Source organism: Aptenodytes forsteri, unplaced genomic scaffold (assembly GCF_000699145.1).
Source record: "Aptenodytes forsteri isolate BGI_AS27 unplaced genomic scaffold, ASM69914v1 Scaffold155, whole genome shotgun sequence".
In the NCBI taxonomy this organism is placed as follows: domain Eukaryota; kingdom Metazoa; phylum Chordata; class Aves; order Sphenisciformes; family Spheniscidae; genus Aptenodytes; species Aptenodytes forsteri.
Genome location: NW_008794446.1, coordinates 8,176,994 through 8,190,686, shown reverse-complemented (window position 1 = coordinate 8,190,686; position 13,693 = coordinate 8,176,994). Strand labels below are relative to the sequence as shown.

At 42.4% G+C, this 13,693-nt stretch overlaps 1 protein-coding gene across 2 annotated transcripts; it reads right to left on the bottom strand.

Moving 5' to 3' along the window:
* Positions 1 to 7,342: 7,342 nt before the first annotated feature.
* RNF6 (ring finger protein 6) lies at positions 7,343 to 12,314 on the bottom strand. 2 transcript variants are annotated; one of them, XM_009290235.2, is made up of 3 exons: positions 12,110 to 12,314; positions 11,443 to 11,535; positions 7,343 to 10,195 (listed from the first exon to the last, which is right to left on the bottom strand). In XM_009290235.2, the coding sequence occupies exons 1-3, from the start codon at positions 12,300 to 12,302 to the stop codon at positions 8,463 to 8,465; spliced, it is 2,019 nt and encodes a 672-aa protein (XP_009288510.1). In that variant the 5' UTR covers positions 12,303 to 12,314; the 3' UTR covers positions 7,343 to 8,462. The 2 variants fall into 2 exon arrangements, with proteins under 2 accessions (XP_009288510.1, XP_009288511.1); XM_009290236.2 differs by having other exon boundaries at positions 11,449 to 11,535; positions 12,110 to 12,307.
* Between the last annotated feature and the right edge of the window lie 1,379 nt (positions 12,315 to 13,693).

Genomic DNA, 13,693 nt, shown 5'->3' with positions numbered 1-13,693 from the left:
GGGTGGCAGAAGCACCCCATTGTGACTGGCCCAGAGGCTCCGTGCATCCTTGGCATAGACTACCTCAGGAGAGGGTATTTCAAGGACCCAAAAGGGTACCGGTGGGCTTTTGGTATAGCTGCCTTGGAGATGGAAGATTAAACAGCTGTCTACTTTGCCCAGTCTCTCAGAGGACCCTTCTGTTGTGAGGTTGCTGAGGGTCGAAGAACAACATGTGCCGATCGCCACCACAACGGTGCACCGGCAGCAATATCACACCAACTGAGACTCCCTGATTCCCATCCATAAGATGATTCGTTGACTGGAGAGCCAGTCTCTGGCTGGGATGAGGAAAACTGGCAAGAATACTCACTATCGTTTGTGAAATGATAATCCAGAAATCTCCTGAACTGTTTGTGCTCTGCTGCGTGGCTCTTCCAGCAGATATCAGGGTGGTTAAAGTCCCCCATTCCCTGATTCCCATCCATAAGATGATTCGTTGACTGGAGAGCCAGTCTCTGGCTGGGATGAGGAAAACTGGCAAGAATACTCACTATCGTTTGTGAAATGATAATCCAGAAATCTCCTGAACTGTTTGTGCTCTGCTGCGTGGCTCTTCCAGCAGATATCAGGGTGGTTAAAGTCCCCCATGAGGACCAGGGCCTGTGAACATGAGGCTTCTTCTAGTTGTCTGAGGAAGGTCCCATCTACTTCTTTTTCCTGATCAGGTGGTCTATAGCAGATACCTACTACAACACTGACCATGTTGGTCTGCCCACTAGTCCTGACCCATAGGCTCTCAGCTGGCTCCTCATCCATCCCAATGCAGAGCTCATGCATTCCTGCTGCTCTCGCACACGAAGGGCAGCTCCTCCCCACGGCCGTCCTGGCCTGCCCTTCCTAAAGAGCCTGTATCCATCCATTGCAGCACGCCAGTTGTGTGAGCTATCCCACCATGTCTCTGTGACCCTGATGAGGTCATAGCCCTGTAACTGCACACAGACCTCTAATTCCTCCTGCTTGCTCCCCATGCTGTGTGCACTGGTCTAGAGGCGCTTCAGTCGCTGATTTCCCAGAGGAGGTATGACAGCTGTCCCCACCGTGCTGGCCTGTAGGCACTTCCTTATTTGTGTGCACACACCTGGAGTGACCCCACTTCAACTCTCTTCTGCTGATCAGGAGGTTTCTCCTGTCCACATCACCCTGCACGCTCTGCTTACCAACCCGGTCCACCGCTTCCTCACTTGGTTGCGGGTTGTCATGTCCCTCCCCGCATCATTCCTAGTTGGCCTGGTGGTCAGGTTGGTTTCCTCACCAGGTTGGTTGGGCTCTCATCAGTCACTCGGTAGTTACGACGTGACTGCGCAGGCTTACTTCAGCAGGAGATTGGGCATGGGCAAACAGCATCTGCTTTTGAAAATAGAGTAGTTATTTCCCATCAAGGCAAAAGCATGAAGTGGCAGGACATAACCTGCTACAATTTACCATCTCCTTTCATACTTCCCAACTGTCGTGTCAATAACTCCAGAAAACTGTCCTCTCACACATGCCTCCGATTCCTTTCTTTATGTACTTACGTATTTGTTTTTCATACTAATTAACAGTCTGCCTTATATTAATAGAACTAGGCTGTGCAACTCTGCTTGGCTGTACAAATTCAGCCATGTTTATGCCAGATCTAAGCCAAACCTTATTGTCGTATTTATATTAATGTAATTTAACCATGCCTGTGGCTTAGCAAGATGCTTGATGCCAAAACCAGCCTGATAACCTATCCTGTATGTTCCAGTCAAACTATATTTCATGTTCCGTTTTCCATTTAGCTGTTGGCTTTAGATGAAAAGGCTGCATTTATAATTCAGTCGTATACCAGACAACAAACCACCTAATTAACTAATTCCCTCCTTGTATTTCTAAAGATCTAAAAATGTGAACAGAATGACCGCTGGACACTGAGTCAAGCCAAGGGAGGTTGTGCAACCTGTTACGGTGATGCCACTGCACAAGTCGTAACTTCTTGCATTATTTTGGTTAATTCAGATTAGAGCGTCTGACAAACCCCTTGGGTCACAGCACTGCGAATGTACGTTGCACATCTTGCTTCACAGTTCTCCGGTGTTGCTTTTCTGGTTTATGGTGCAGTATAAAGCAAATATTGCTGTTAGGGTGCAAATATGTCACCAAACCAATGTGATGCCCTTGTGTCAGTTTTGGAGCTATTCTGGGATACTCCGCGTTCAATAAACCCTGAAAGTGAGACTATGAAAACCAGGAGGAATGATGCCCCTATTATCCCAAATCTCTCTCCCTTTCCAGACATGTACATGACTCACATGAAATTTTCAGTAGTGCCAGCGGAAAGTACTTTGCGGAAATAGTCTGTTCCTAAGATGAAAGAGTGAAAAAAAGCTCGGCAATGGTTACAGGTGAAGGTTACTGAATGCGGAAGGGAAGGAAAAGGAAGTTGGAAAGAGTCTGAGGAATGGGATGAAATTAAAACACTTCTGCCCAGTTTGCAGTTCTTTGGTAACACAGGAATCCATTTCTACCTCATATATTATTAAAGAAGAGACTATTAGAGAGGCATACGGGGCCATAATATCAGCTAGAAAGTCACTGATAGCATCACGCATGCAAGAAATGGAAAAACCTATTAACTCAGCCTGAGCGTTCTCTGTATCTTTCCAAGGGCCTTGTCCAATCCAGCTCTCTGGGTCATCTTCCGCATTAAGGCTTTCTAGAGAGGTTCTGGGTTAGTGCTGCTGGTTGACCCGAGTTTAATATTTCAGCTGAAATAAGCTGTTATTTTTAAATAGAAAAATGTGGGTAGAAGTTTTATTACCATAGAAATAAACAACTTTTCTTAATGTCACAAATAAAAGTCATTTAACATGTCACTTGCTCCTTCCAGAGATAAAGCTAGCCTGATGCCAGTACCAATAGCTGTGTACCCCGGAGCAGGAGATGACCAACAGAACGCGTCTATAGGAGATCAACGAAAGACGGCTTAGAGGACATTTCCTCTAAGGATGTTTTGAGGATATAATGAGGAGTTTGAGGATATAATGTTCATCTTTTAACATTTATTTTCAGCTTTCTTTCGTGCCATACAATTATGTTTATGTAAGCTACATCCTATTAAATACCTGAATAGAAGACAGTCAGATGGAGAAATAGATGCTCATTTAAAAAAAAGAAAATATAGATGAGAAGTAAAATTTCTAAATACAAAGCAGATCCTTCTCTCACAAAAGTATTGAGAAAATTACCATGAACAGTAAGCATCATTAAATAACTCATGAAGAAGTAGATACTTCCTTTAAAGACAGGAATGTAAAAGCATGCAGTAAAAAAGACTCCAAGGCATAGAACAAAAGACAAGGGAAGAATTGCTGGCAGCTCAGTAAGTGAATGCGACCCACTCGGTGCTCTGAGAGAGGCCACATTTGCAGGGAGAGGCAGTAGCGGCGTGGAGAGGCACTAGAAAGCCGACCTCAGGTGCCATTGGCAACCTTCATTCCCACATTCCCCAGCTTCGTCGCACTCAACTTCACAACTGCAGCAACATTTTGTTTCCGCACAGGTGTGCGAGTGCTCAGCTGTCTTTTCCCTTGCGCTATGCACCAGTGTCACCAGCGGTGGTCTGGCTCTGTTTGAAGAAGTTCATTACCCCAACCTAAGAGCACCCTATTCCCTTGACTGTAGTTAACTATAAGGCTTCAAGTCTTTTATCGCCAGTAAATGTCAAGTCATTACTTATTTCATGTAGTCTTTTTTAAGATCTTCCGTGTACGTTAATCTCCACAATAAGACGAATCAACAGGCTGCAAAAAACTCCGGCCACCCAGAGTTTCATAGAACTGGATGCAACCTCCCTTTGACTGCTACAACAAACACAAAAGCTCCAGACTTGCTCCACGTAAGCCTGCAACCTGACGAATAAGCATTCTCAGTCCATGCCGGAAGGGGATTATTGTCACTTGGACTAGATAGGCACCTGGCTGTGCTGCCGATGAAAATCTTCTTCCACCTTCTGCGCTGCTGGGAGCTGGCACCCCCACACTGCCACAGCTCCTACTGCTCCTGCCGACAAGCGCTGCTTCACTTTGAACTGGTAGCACTCAAACTGTCTGCTCAGCGAAATAAACAGCTACTATCACATGCAGAGATGTACCTCCCTTCCCCTGCTCTAATCATGCCGACACGGGGTACAGCGAAGACATGCAACCATGAGCGAGTGGCACAGACATCACCTATTCATCAGTGGGAACTCTAAGGACCTGCCAGGGCCTGGCTACATCCCCACGCTGCTGCCGTGATCTTGCTGCTGCTGTAACCTGCTCTTGCTGGAGGAAAGCCACCATAAAAATATCCATCTATATTATGTTTATGCCTTCTGTTGTGCAAACTCTGGGCAGTAGAGGCTTGAGCTGAACAGACTACGAATTCCAAAAGCTTCTTGCGGCCAAGGCAGGTTCTGGCTCTTCCAGATCAAAGGGGACTGTGAAAAATAAAACTCCGATTGCCCCATCTGGCCATTTACTCAGCTGCTAGAGAGCACACAACCAAATTTTCAGGTGTTTAACCTCCGAGTCTAAACTGAAACCAGGCACTAATGTTGCATTGGGTTTCTAGGCACGCGATGAGGAAATAGAGCCCGAGAGCTGGACCAACTGGCTGGCCAACTGGGCCCAGTACCCGGTGGTACTGACCCCTCCATCAACCTCACAGATTAAACAACAGTCTCTACCTTCACTCTTAGGACCCATGTAATACATGAGCGGACACGCGCATCCTGTTGCTATTTACTTCAGCAGAACAGAAACCTCCAGGACTCTCCCAAGAGCATCCCAACACACTTCTGCAGGTGTCAGCCTGCCCTGCATCTCACACTCCCACTGGTTCTGCACCTAAACTCGGGCCCCAAAGCTGCTGAAGATAATCCCTCTCCTTCACTCTCCCGCCCAATACTTCCTCCAAGTTGCTCCCAGCTGCCTTAGGAAGGCCTTTTAAGCTCCACTATGTCACCCATTTTTCATTACCCCTAGTTTCTCACGATCTTCTTGCCTCCCTATCATGTGAATGGGGTGGAGGGTTTGTTCTCAGCACACCTGGGAATAGCCAGAACTCAGCACCATGAAGCACCTTCTCTAGGCAGGCAGCTTTCTGCTGCAGGCCTGGTAAACAAATATATGGTAATGCATACTTTCCAGTATACATTTTTATAGCAATAAGAGCTAACCTCACATTAATTGACAGGCAGGAATTGCACAGATGACCAAATCATCACACACGCTTTACATCACAAGCCTGAGAAGTGCAGAATCAGTCTGGCAGGTGAACCTCATTCAACAGCTGGTGCTGGAAATTGTGCAAGAAAAGTGAGTGTGTGGACCTAGTAAAACATCTAAGTTACACCTTCCACATTAGACACATCAAGACAATAAATACAGGAGAGCCCGAATTTATTTTTGAGGCTTCTTGTAGAGAGTATGGTGTTAAGATTGCACAGCCTCACTTGAGCAGCGTTCCTTGTGACGCAGAAACCCGGCTGGGAAGTACCTAGCTCCCGCTGCCTTCAGCACAAGCCACAGTTAGGCAGGAGCAGGTAAGATACATTCGCGCAGCCGAGCTCAGCAAGGGTGACGAATTCAGTTCCACAGTAGTTGAACTGTTACTTTGAAAAGGGAGAAAAATGTGCTTAATGGGAGCTGTTAGAACAAGCTGAGAATTTCACTGGGGGAAAACTTCTAACCGGGAGCTGACAGTCAACTAAATTAAATGAAAATGCCCATGAGAAAATGTAGATTATGCTGAAGTTTCAAGAGGAGGAAGGAACACAGTGGGTTATTGGATCGTTTGCATCTTAGTGAGAGAGAGAAAATCGTGAAGATTTACGGGGAATAAGAAGAAATACCTGTGCTATGTGACATACTTACAAATGATCAGAAAAAGAAATAAAACAAGTGATAAAATCTGCAGATGGTACAGAATTATTGGGGTATTAGAAGCAAAGACAAATCGCAGGAGGCAGGGTGCCCAGGATGATAAAAGGGCAGAGAAAATTTGACTTGCACAACATACAAAATAATCCAAGAGAAAAAAAAATGTACACAATAGCACACAAGAAAAAGCATGCAATAATCAGTTCTAAATTAGCAATTAACATTCAGAAAAATGATTGTGAGATCTTTTTGCAAAAATTGTTAAGATCCCAGCTCAGTGTTGAACAGCAATCAAAAGCGAAACCAGAATACTAGGAATTATTTGGAAGATCACAGAGAGGAAAAAAGCAGTTGTTACACCACCGTATAACGCCTAGTGCATCCACATCTTGAATCCTGCATGAGCACCAGTTCTCCCATTTCAAAAGAGCATCAAGAATAGTTACAAAAGAATAGCTTCTATGTAAAAAGAGATTAATTAGGGCTCCTCAGTTATTTAAAAAAAAAAAAACAAAAAAACTGACCAGCAAGGCAATGGTGAGCCAAAGGCAGGTTTCTACAAGTGTGGCACTTGAGTCAGGCAGCTTTCAAACGTAAAGGAAAACCATGAGGAGACAAAGAAGTAGCAGAAGGCACCCATGTACTTAGATACTGTCAACATCAGGAGCCAACAGAAGTAACAGGAAAAAAAGAATGTAAAAAATAAGCTAGTTCTGATAATCATGTTTAAATCTCCTCACTTTTTAATATGGCTGAGGAGGCACTCAAGAAAGGTGTCAACAGTGTTTGCAATAATTTGCAGTCCAAATCACATCAGAAGAGATCTTAATCATATCCTTAAATGCATCTAAATCTCGTAAGAGAATCTCTCAGAACTGCTTCCAGGAATAAAAAGCAGCACTTTTGTGGAACTGGCGTCAAAAGTTTTTTCACTTGCAAAACTGAAGTAGACATTCAATAGCTTAACGCAGGATTTCACAGCTTCCCTTCAAGGATGTCATGAGCAGACGTTTTAACTGAAGCACCCGGCACAGAAGTGTGTTTGTCGAGGCCACCTGTAGGCAGAGAAAGTCAGTAGGACTTCTTCACTTCAAGTATTCTTTCTACCGCCCAGCATACACGCACATAGGAGTACTGCCCAGTTCTGCCTTTCTCCAAGGACTGAGACGCACACTGCTCAGAAGAGGAGCTTTGTAATGTTCAGCTTACTTCCAGAAGCCCCGAGAGTGCTTTGCCTTCCATTTGTACCTACCGTAACAGCTAACACACACGTTGTGGAAACACAAGTACGCAGCTGGGGAAAACCAGGGAAAGAACGAAGTGAAAACTGAGACCGAACATCAAGAATGATAAATCTTCTTACCAATCTATGGGACACGGCTCAACAGTAATTCACACAAAGCCTCAACAATTTAGTTTGCAACTTTATTTCTTTATAAGTTATTGGTATAAAGTTTAATATCTAATTATACAGTAATCTGGGGACTTTAAGGGAAGCTTATTTTGTCCTTTTTAGTGTCTTTTGCCATTTGGTCCTCAGACATGTTTTAAGAGGACTGATATGATACATGTACCTTAAATCTCTGTACAAAACCACTTCAAGCCTTTGTTTTGTTTTTCTGAGTAGGATGCACAAATCATGCATATTGTAGACAATGTAATGGTCAAGGAAATATTTCCCTCGTTAAACTAAGGCAGTTAAAACCCCGTGAATATCAATTGAGTAATTTGGAAGAGTAAAAAGGCTTCCTCGGTGCTCATGTATCTTTGAGCAAATACCATGTTCAGTAAGACACGCCCTCTTGGAATTATGATTGATTTGATTGCTGTCTGCATTGAAAAGAGCGATTGTCAAAGACAGCATTTAATTATGTACATTTTATAATGTCACTAACCCATCCACTTTTGAATATGAACTCCTCAGCGTTAAGCATTGTGTAAAACCACATGCAAAAATTGCCATAAAATTTTTTAAATAGAACCAAATTGGCAAGTTTTTGGAAAGGATATTTCAATGTTAAAAAAAATATACTGTCTATTAAAATGAGCACTTCAAGTAACTTAAATATCTTTAGCAAACATGTCCAGCAAGAGACTCTCTGTAAAAGAAATTGTTCTTAGAACAAAAACCTAATGAATGGCTATTTAGACACTAATTTTTCAACACAGTGGTGGGTCTGTGTGAAACAATTCGTAATCTAAATAAAGTGAGTCCATTACACTGTTAAAAAAACATACATTAAGCAGGACTGATTAACTATTGCATTTCTGTATTTACAAAAGTGCTTAGCATAACAAAATTACCTAAAAAAATATAAACTTTACCGATATCGTTTGGTTCTATGTGTACTCCTAGATCTGCACTTGGAGAAAAATAGTATTTACATTGCTAGGTTTAGACAAGTTTCCTGTTATTTTTAAAGAAATTTAACAAAACTCCCCACACAAATGGACCCCTATGCAAGTCAATTCATTCCATCTGGCTCATCACAAGTAGAGCAGAAGCAAATCCTTGAGTACTGAGCAGTATAAATAGTTCTAGCCGTTGTCTGCGGCATTAGACCCCAATACGGGCTGCCGACAAATTGGGCAAGTGGAGTTTTCAGAGAGCCAGCGATCAATACAATGAATATGAAACTCATGCATACAAGGTAACTGCCTTAGCTTATTCCCTGTTACGTATTCATTAATGCAAACACTACACGTTTTACTTATTTCATTTTCGGTGTGAATATCCCCATAGTTCCGGGTAGAAAGATTGTCAATCTGCTCTTTGGTTAAACCTCTTAAACGATCGTCATCCTCATCTTCATTCAGCAGGAAGAAGTGGGCAAGTCGAAGTATGGGCAGCGTTCCATTTTCCACCAGGTTGTTAGCATCTTGAGACTGCCTGTTATCTTGGTTTTCATTATTGCGATCATAGTGTTGAATATCATCTCTCTGTCCATTTGTTTCCCTGCTGCCTTCTACTGCATGCCCATTTCTAGATGAAACCTCACTTGGATCACTATTGTTTGCTGAACTTGAGTTATTCTGCTCTGACTGTACGTCCGGTAAGCGATGACCACCTCTTTGCGCTTCTGAGTTAGATTCAGTTTCCATTAAAGAACTCAGTTCTCCAAAGCCTGTCATAATTTGTCTAAGGATTGATCGAAGAGCCACTGATGAAGGTTCACCAAGCCCAGTTTCTGAAATCCGACGAAGAGGTATCCGTATAGTGCTCACGTAGGTTCGAATACCTGCACGTTCTGATCGCGATATCGTACGCCGAAATCCCCCACTGTCACTTTCAAAGGTAACTGTGTTTTCTGCCATTCCTACTCTAGAACGAGTTCTACTGGCAATACTGTCCCGATCTCTGTTTTCTCCAGGACGAATTCTTCTCACCTGAAGATCTAACGTAATTGTTGGATGCCTTCTAACAGCAGCTACTGGCCTACTAGATTCCTCCTCTTCCAAAGTTATTCCCAAGGATGGGGCTACACTGGAGACCTGAGGAGTCTGAGTGTTACCTCTTGCTTGTTCTTCGGCAGGCTGTGGAGAAGGCTGAGCTGTTTGTCTTCTACTTCTGTTGACATGCTGCGCATTCCTATCCTGCCTCTGCCCATGTTCCTCAGAACGAGCAGTATCGCCTTGCCTTTGCAGCGGAGAGCGGCTTCGACTACTTAAAGTAGACCGCAGCCGAAGAATTTCTAGTCTTTGGTTTGTACTCATGCGAACACTAGTTCTAGCTCTACCTCTTGTGACTCCTGTAGAAGTACCTCTTTCTGGCATTTCTCTTTGTTCACCAGCAGCTGCAGAATTATTACGTGTAGTACTTGTTTGGGAAAGGCCTGTCAACTCCCTTGTTCTACTCCTGAGCCTCCCTGAGACCGGTTGAGAGGTTGCTTCAGAGCTTTGTGCCACGGAACTTCTTACAGACCTGGTCCTTGCAGTGCTTGAAGCCTCACTGTTTGCCTCTCTTGCAGTCCTGCTCCTTGTTCGTGGGGTTACTGGACTGATGGCTCTTTGATGTCTTCTTTCTAAATACATTCTGCTACTATCTATACCCACATACTCCTCACCAGCAGTTTCAAAACTGTTATGTTCGTGATTTATGTTGATTTCAAGACTAAACCGAAACTCCCCACTGTTTGGGTTTGTTCGACTCACGGCTCTCCAGGTTTGGTTCCCACTCTGTCCACTGCGAGTGGCATTTCCTGTGCGACGAAATGTGTTCAGCCATTCAAGCAATGAATCACCATTAGAGTTTTCTCCAAGAACATCAGAATCTGAGAGAAACAAAGAATTGCAAAAATTCATACAACTGCATGCTCAGCATACTATGATGCACTCCAAATCCTCTATGCTTGCTGGGCCCTGACTTCAGAAATGTTACACTAGCAGGACAGCTACCTTGCTGTGCTAGTGTAATTTTGCTGAAAAATATGCTGTATGTAAAAATGTCAACAAAACTCACCAGTTTAACCTAGAATTTTTGTCTCACCAGCAGATACACAGAGAAATGAATATGCCCAGATGGCTTCTTCTGAGAAAGTGTTCAGATTTAGGTAGTCCAAAGTTAGTTGTATTTGTCCAATATCTGTCCCTCGCTTAAGCTATCAATTTGAAGGTATCCTGGTCAACTAGTTTTGATAAAGCAAGGAAAAGCATGACAGATTTTGTCTTCTTTTGGAAAACATTTTAAAAAATTGTTTTCTATAAGCAGTGGAATAAATGATGCATGGTTTCAACAGATTTGCTCCTTTTGTGCAAATATACTCTTTTCCTACTACAATATCCACAGCTCCATTCCCAAATCTCCTCCAACTACAAGCTCAAGAACAGATACAATTGTTGTGGTTAGTGCTAACTACGTGCATAAAGCAAGCCAGTGGTCATGATCACAGTGAAGGTTTTCCCTTGAAGGGATCAGATTAAGCTCTCCCTACTCCATCACCTCCCTGCTTTCATGAAACCTGCAAGAACTTCGGTATCTTCGTTTCCGAGTTGCCTGCTCCTGTCCTAAATCTGGCTAGAATTGGCCAAATGATTAAGCCAATATTGCTGGGGAAGTGAAGACAGACAGTGCACATAATACAAGCCTCACTCCATTAAAACAAATGGAAACGAAACAACACCACCACAGTGGAGAGGTTAATTGTTTCCCAATTAACTTCTTTTCTGTTCCAACGTCTCTAATATATGACAAGACCTTTTAAGAATTAGAAGAATGAAAATTATTTTTGTGCTATTATGTTTAATAGCAAAGGGAAACCAGGAAAAGAGGAGAAAGTAATCTGTGGCTGACATAAATCAGTTTTCATGAAGTATTTCAAGTTTGTTTTTGTATCATCAGGAAACCTCTCTTACTTTTAAAACAATTCACAGAAGCACAATGAAAAAACAAGACTTGAAATGGCCGGTACTGAAATCCGTCATCATTTCTCTTGAATATCTGTACAGAACAATATTTATGCATCACGTACTATGTGTATCTATATATATGAATGAAGAATGTTTACTCCAACAGTTCTACCTTCACCTTCTCTGTTATCCAGATCAGTCTGTGATGCCGGACGCTCCTTAGCCCCCTCCAAGCGTTGCTGCAATTCTTCTGCTGTTATTTCTCCTGAAATAATTCACATTTTGATAATGCTGTTAGATAAGACATTATTATTGGCTCAACACAGCCATGCAGAAATAACAGTATTTTCTATCTTGAAGGAAAATCTTCAGAAATAAGGTACAATGAATGCAACCAAAAAGAAAACAGCACCAGTATGAGATCGTAACATGGGTGCACAGATAACAGAGGAAGTAGGTACTGGGATGGAGGAAAAAGAGATGCTGAATGTGTGTCAAGAGCATGCCAACTTCCAGTAACAACTCAGAGGCCCCCAAAATTGCCACATACCAACAGATATGCTTTAGTGTACCAGACATTAATTATTTGGGTTTGGATACTACCTATATACGGAGGTGTTGCATTTGAAAGAGTTAGATAGATACTAAAGCTGGAATAAAAATGTAAGTTGTTAATTTTTACTGAATATCATAAATTTTGAAGGGAAATGGAGGGGTTTTTTCCTTTCTACAAAGCCACAGACGTCAGGCTGCTTGAGTCATACAACCACATGCGATGCCTGACAGCAGGAGTGTTACTTGACATTACATCTTTTCTACTGAAGGTATCCACATCTTACCAGGAGTGCCGAGCAGGTTGCGGTCCCTCATTAACCTGTAGTCTTCTTCATTGAGTTCATTAATGAACTGGTAATAGGCCTCCTCCCTACTGAGGCGCTCCAGCTGTCTTTGTCTCTCATCTTCACCATGACTATGCTCTCGTGAAGATGCCTGCTCATTGCCATTCCCTGCACGGTGCCGAGAGCGATCCATAATGATAATGCCAGGCTGTCCTGAACAAAACCAGAAGGTTAGACTGCACAGTAATTACACTAAGAATTTACCTAATTTACAGTAAAAGTTCCCAGCATTTTCAATCAAATTAGTTTATTAATAGCTAAAGATGATTAAGATGAACCAAGCTCCATGTTGTTTGCCAAGTCAACAGTGTAGTTTATTATGCAAGTATTTTGCTTCTAGCTTACTCAAAAATAGCTAGAAGTCCCCTTTGCTCACTGAAAGGACATACCAGGTGGTACAGCAACTTTAAAATAAAAGAGCAATGACAGATTTTTTTTTTTTAGCTTAATAAGGATATTCTAGAAAGTTAAAGGAATAACATAAAATCTATTTCCCTTCTCCCTAGTAAAATACAACAGCAGGATGGAGTATTTTAAAAGCTAAAATGTCACTAAAAACATTGTTCTCCAATTATTGGGCTGTAATTACCCAGTGTAGACTTCTGACACTCACAGCTACTGCTTTATAGAAGACTATCTTCTACTTGAAACATTTACTGATAAGCAGGTAAGACTGTATTAGTACCTCAGTCAGTACCACCCCTTACATAGCACAAAACCTACAGATACATTTTTGGCGGAACTGACTCTTTTGACATTTTGACATTACTGGTATATTTTCCTTGTGATCTCTAATCCAAGGATTAGCTAAGAAAAGGATACCCATCTCCAGGAAACCAGTGTAAAAGAGAAAGTGCTATACTTTATCCACAGTTTTTCAATACTTTCCAAATATTTAACCCGTGGGACCACACTATTAGAAGGCGTGAATAACCTTCCAGTATCAGAAAGAGGCATCATCTCTGTTGATTTCTGTGCCATTACCAGCTCTCTCTGGCCCAGGACTGAGCCCTAAGCAATCGGCTCTCAGACCACTCCCCAACTTTTCTATTTCCTAAAGTAAACCTGTTCTTCAACATTCAGTTTGAAAGAAGAGAAAGCGAAGTGTCATCCTTTCAATGGGGCTTCCTGTTTGGCAAAAGCCATCTATAATACCTGCTGAGGCAGACACCTGACAGAAGAGATCACTTCTCTAAAGAGGAGATCACCAGGCCAAAAAAACCCAACCATATGACACCATTCTGCTTACATGTGAAAAGAAACACTTTGGGTAAACACTTTTTTTTTTTTTTGTCAATTCACCAACATATCAAAGTCACTTCAAGTATTAATTATGGGGAAAACACAGAACAGTATTCTCAGCACACTCCCGATCAGTAATTAGTCTTCACAGGAAAGGCAACGAGACAACAAACAGACCAACCAACTAACTATTAGACATACATTCAATAAAGAGTAAATCTTTATCAATGCTGCCAACAGATACGAAGAATCAGAAAATGTATTTGCCAACAGCAGAAGCTG

Coding starts and splice junctions, on each gene's coding strand:
- RNF6 (XM_009290235.2), bottom strand. CDS start 12,302: ATGGATCGCTCTCGGCACCGTGCAGGGAATGGCAATGAGCAGGCATCT. Junction 11,536..12,109: donor CAACCTGCTCGGCACTCCTG/GTAAGATGTGGA, acceptor GAATTATTTCAG/GAGAAATAACAGCAGAAGAA. Junction 10,196..11,442: donor GGATAACAGAGAAGGTGAAG/GTAGAACTGTTG, acceptor TGTTTCTCTCAG/ATTCTGATGTTCTTGGAGAA.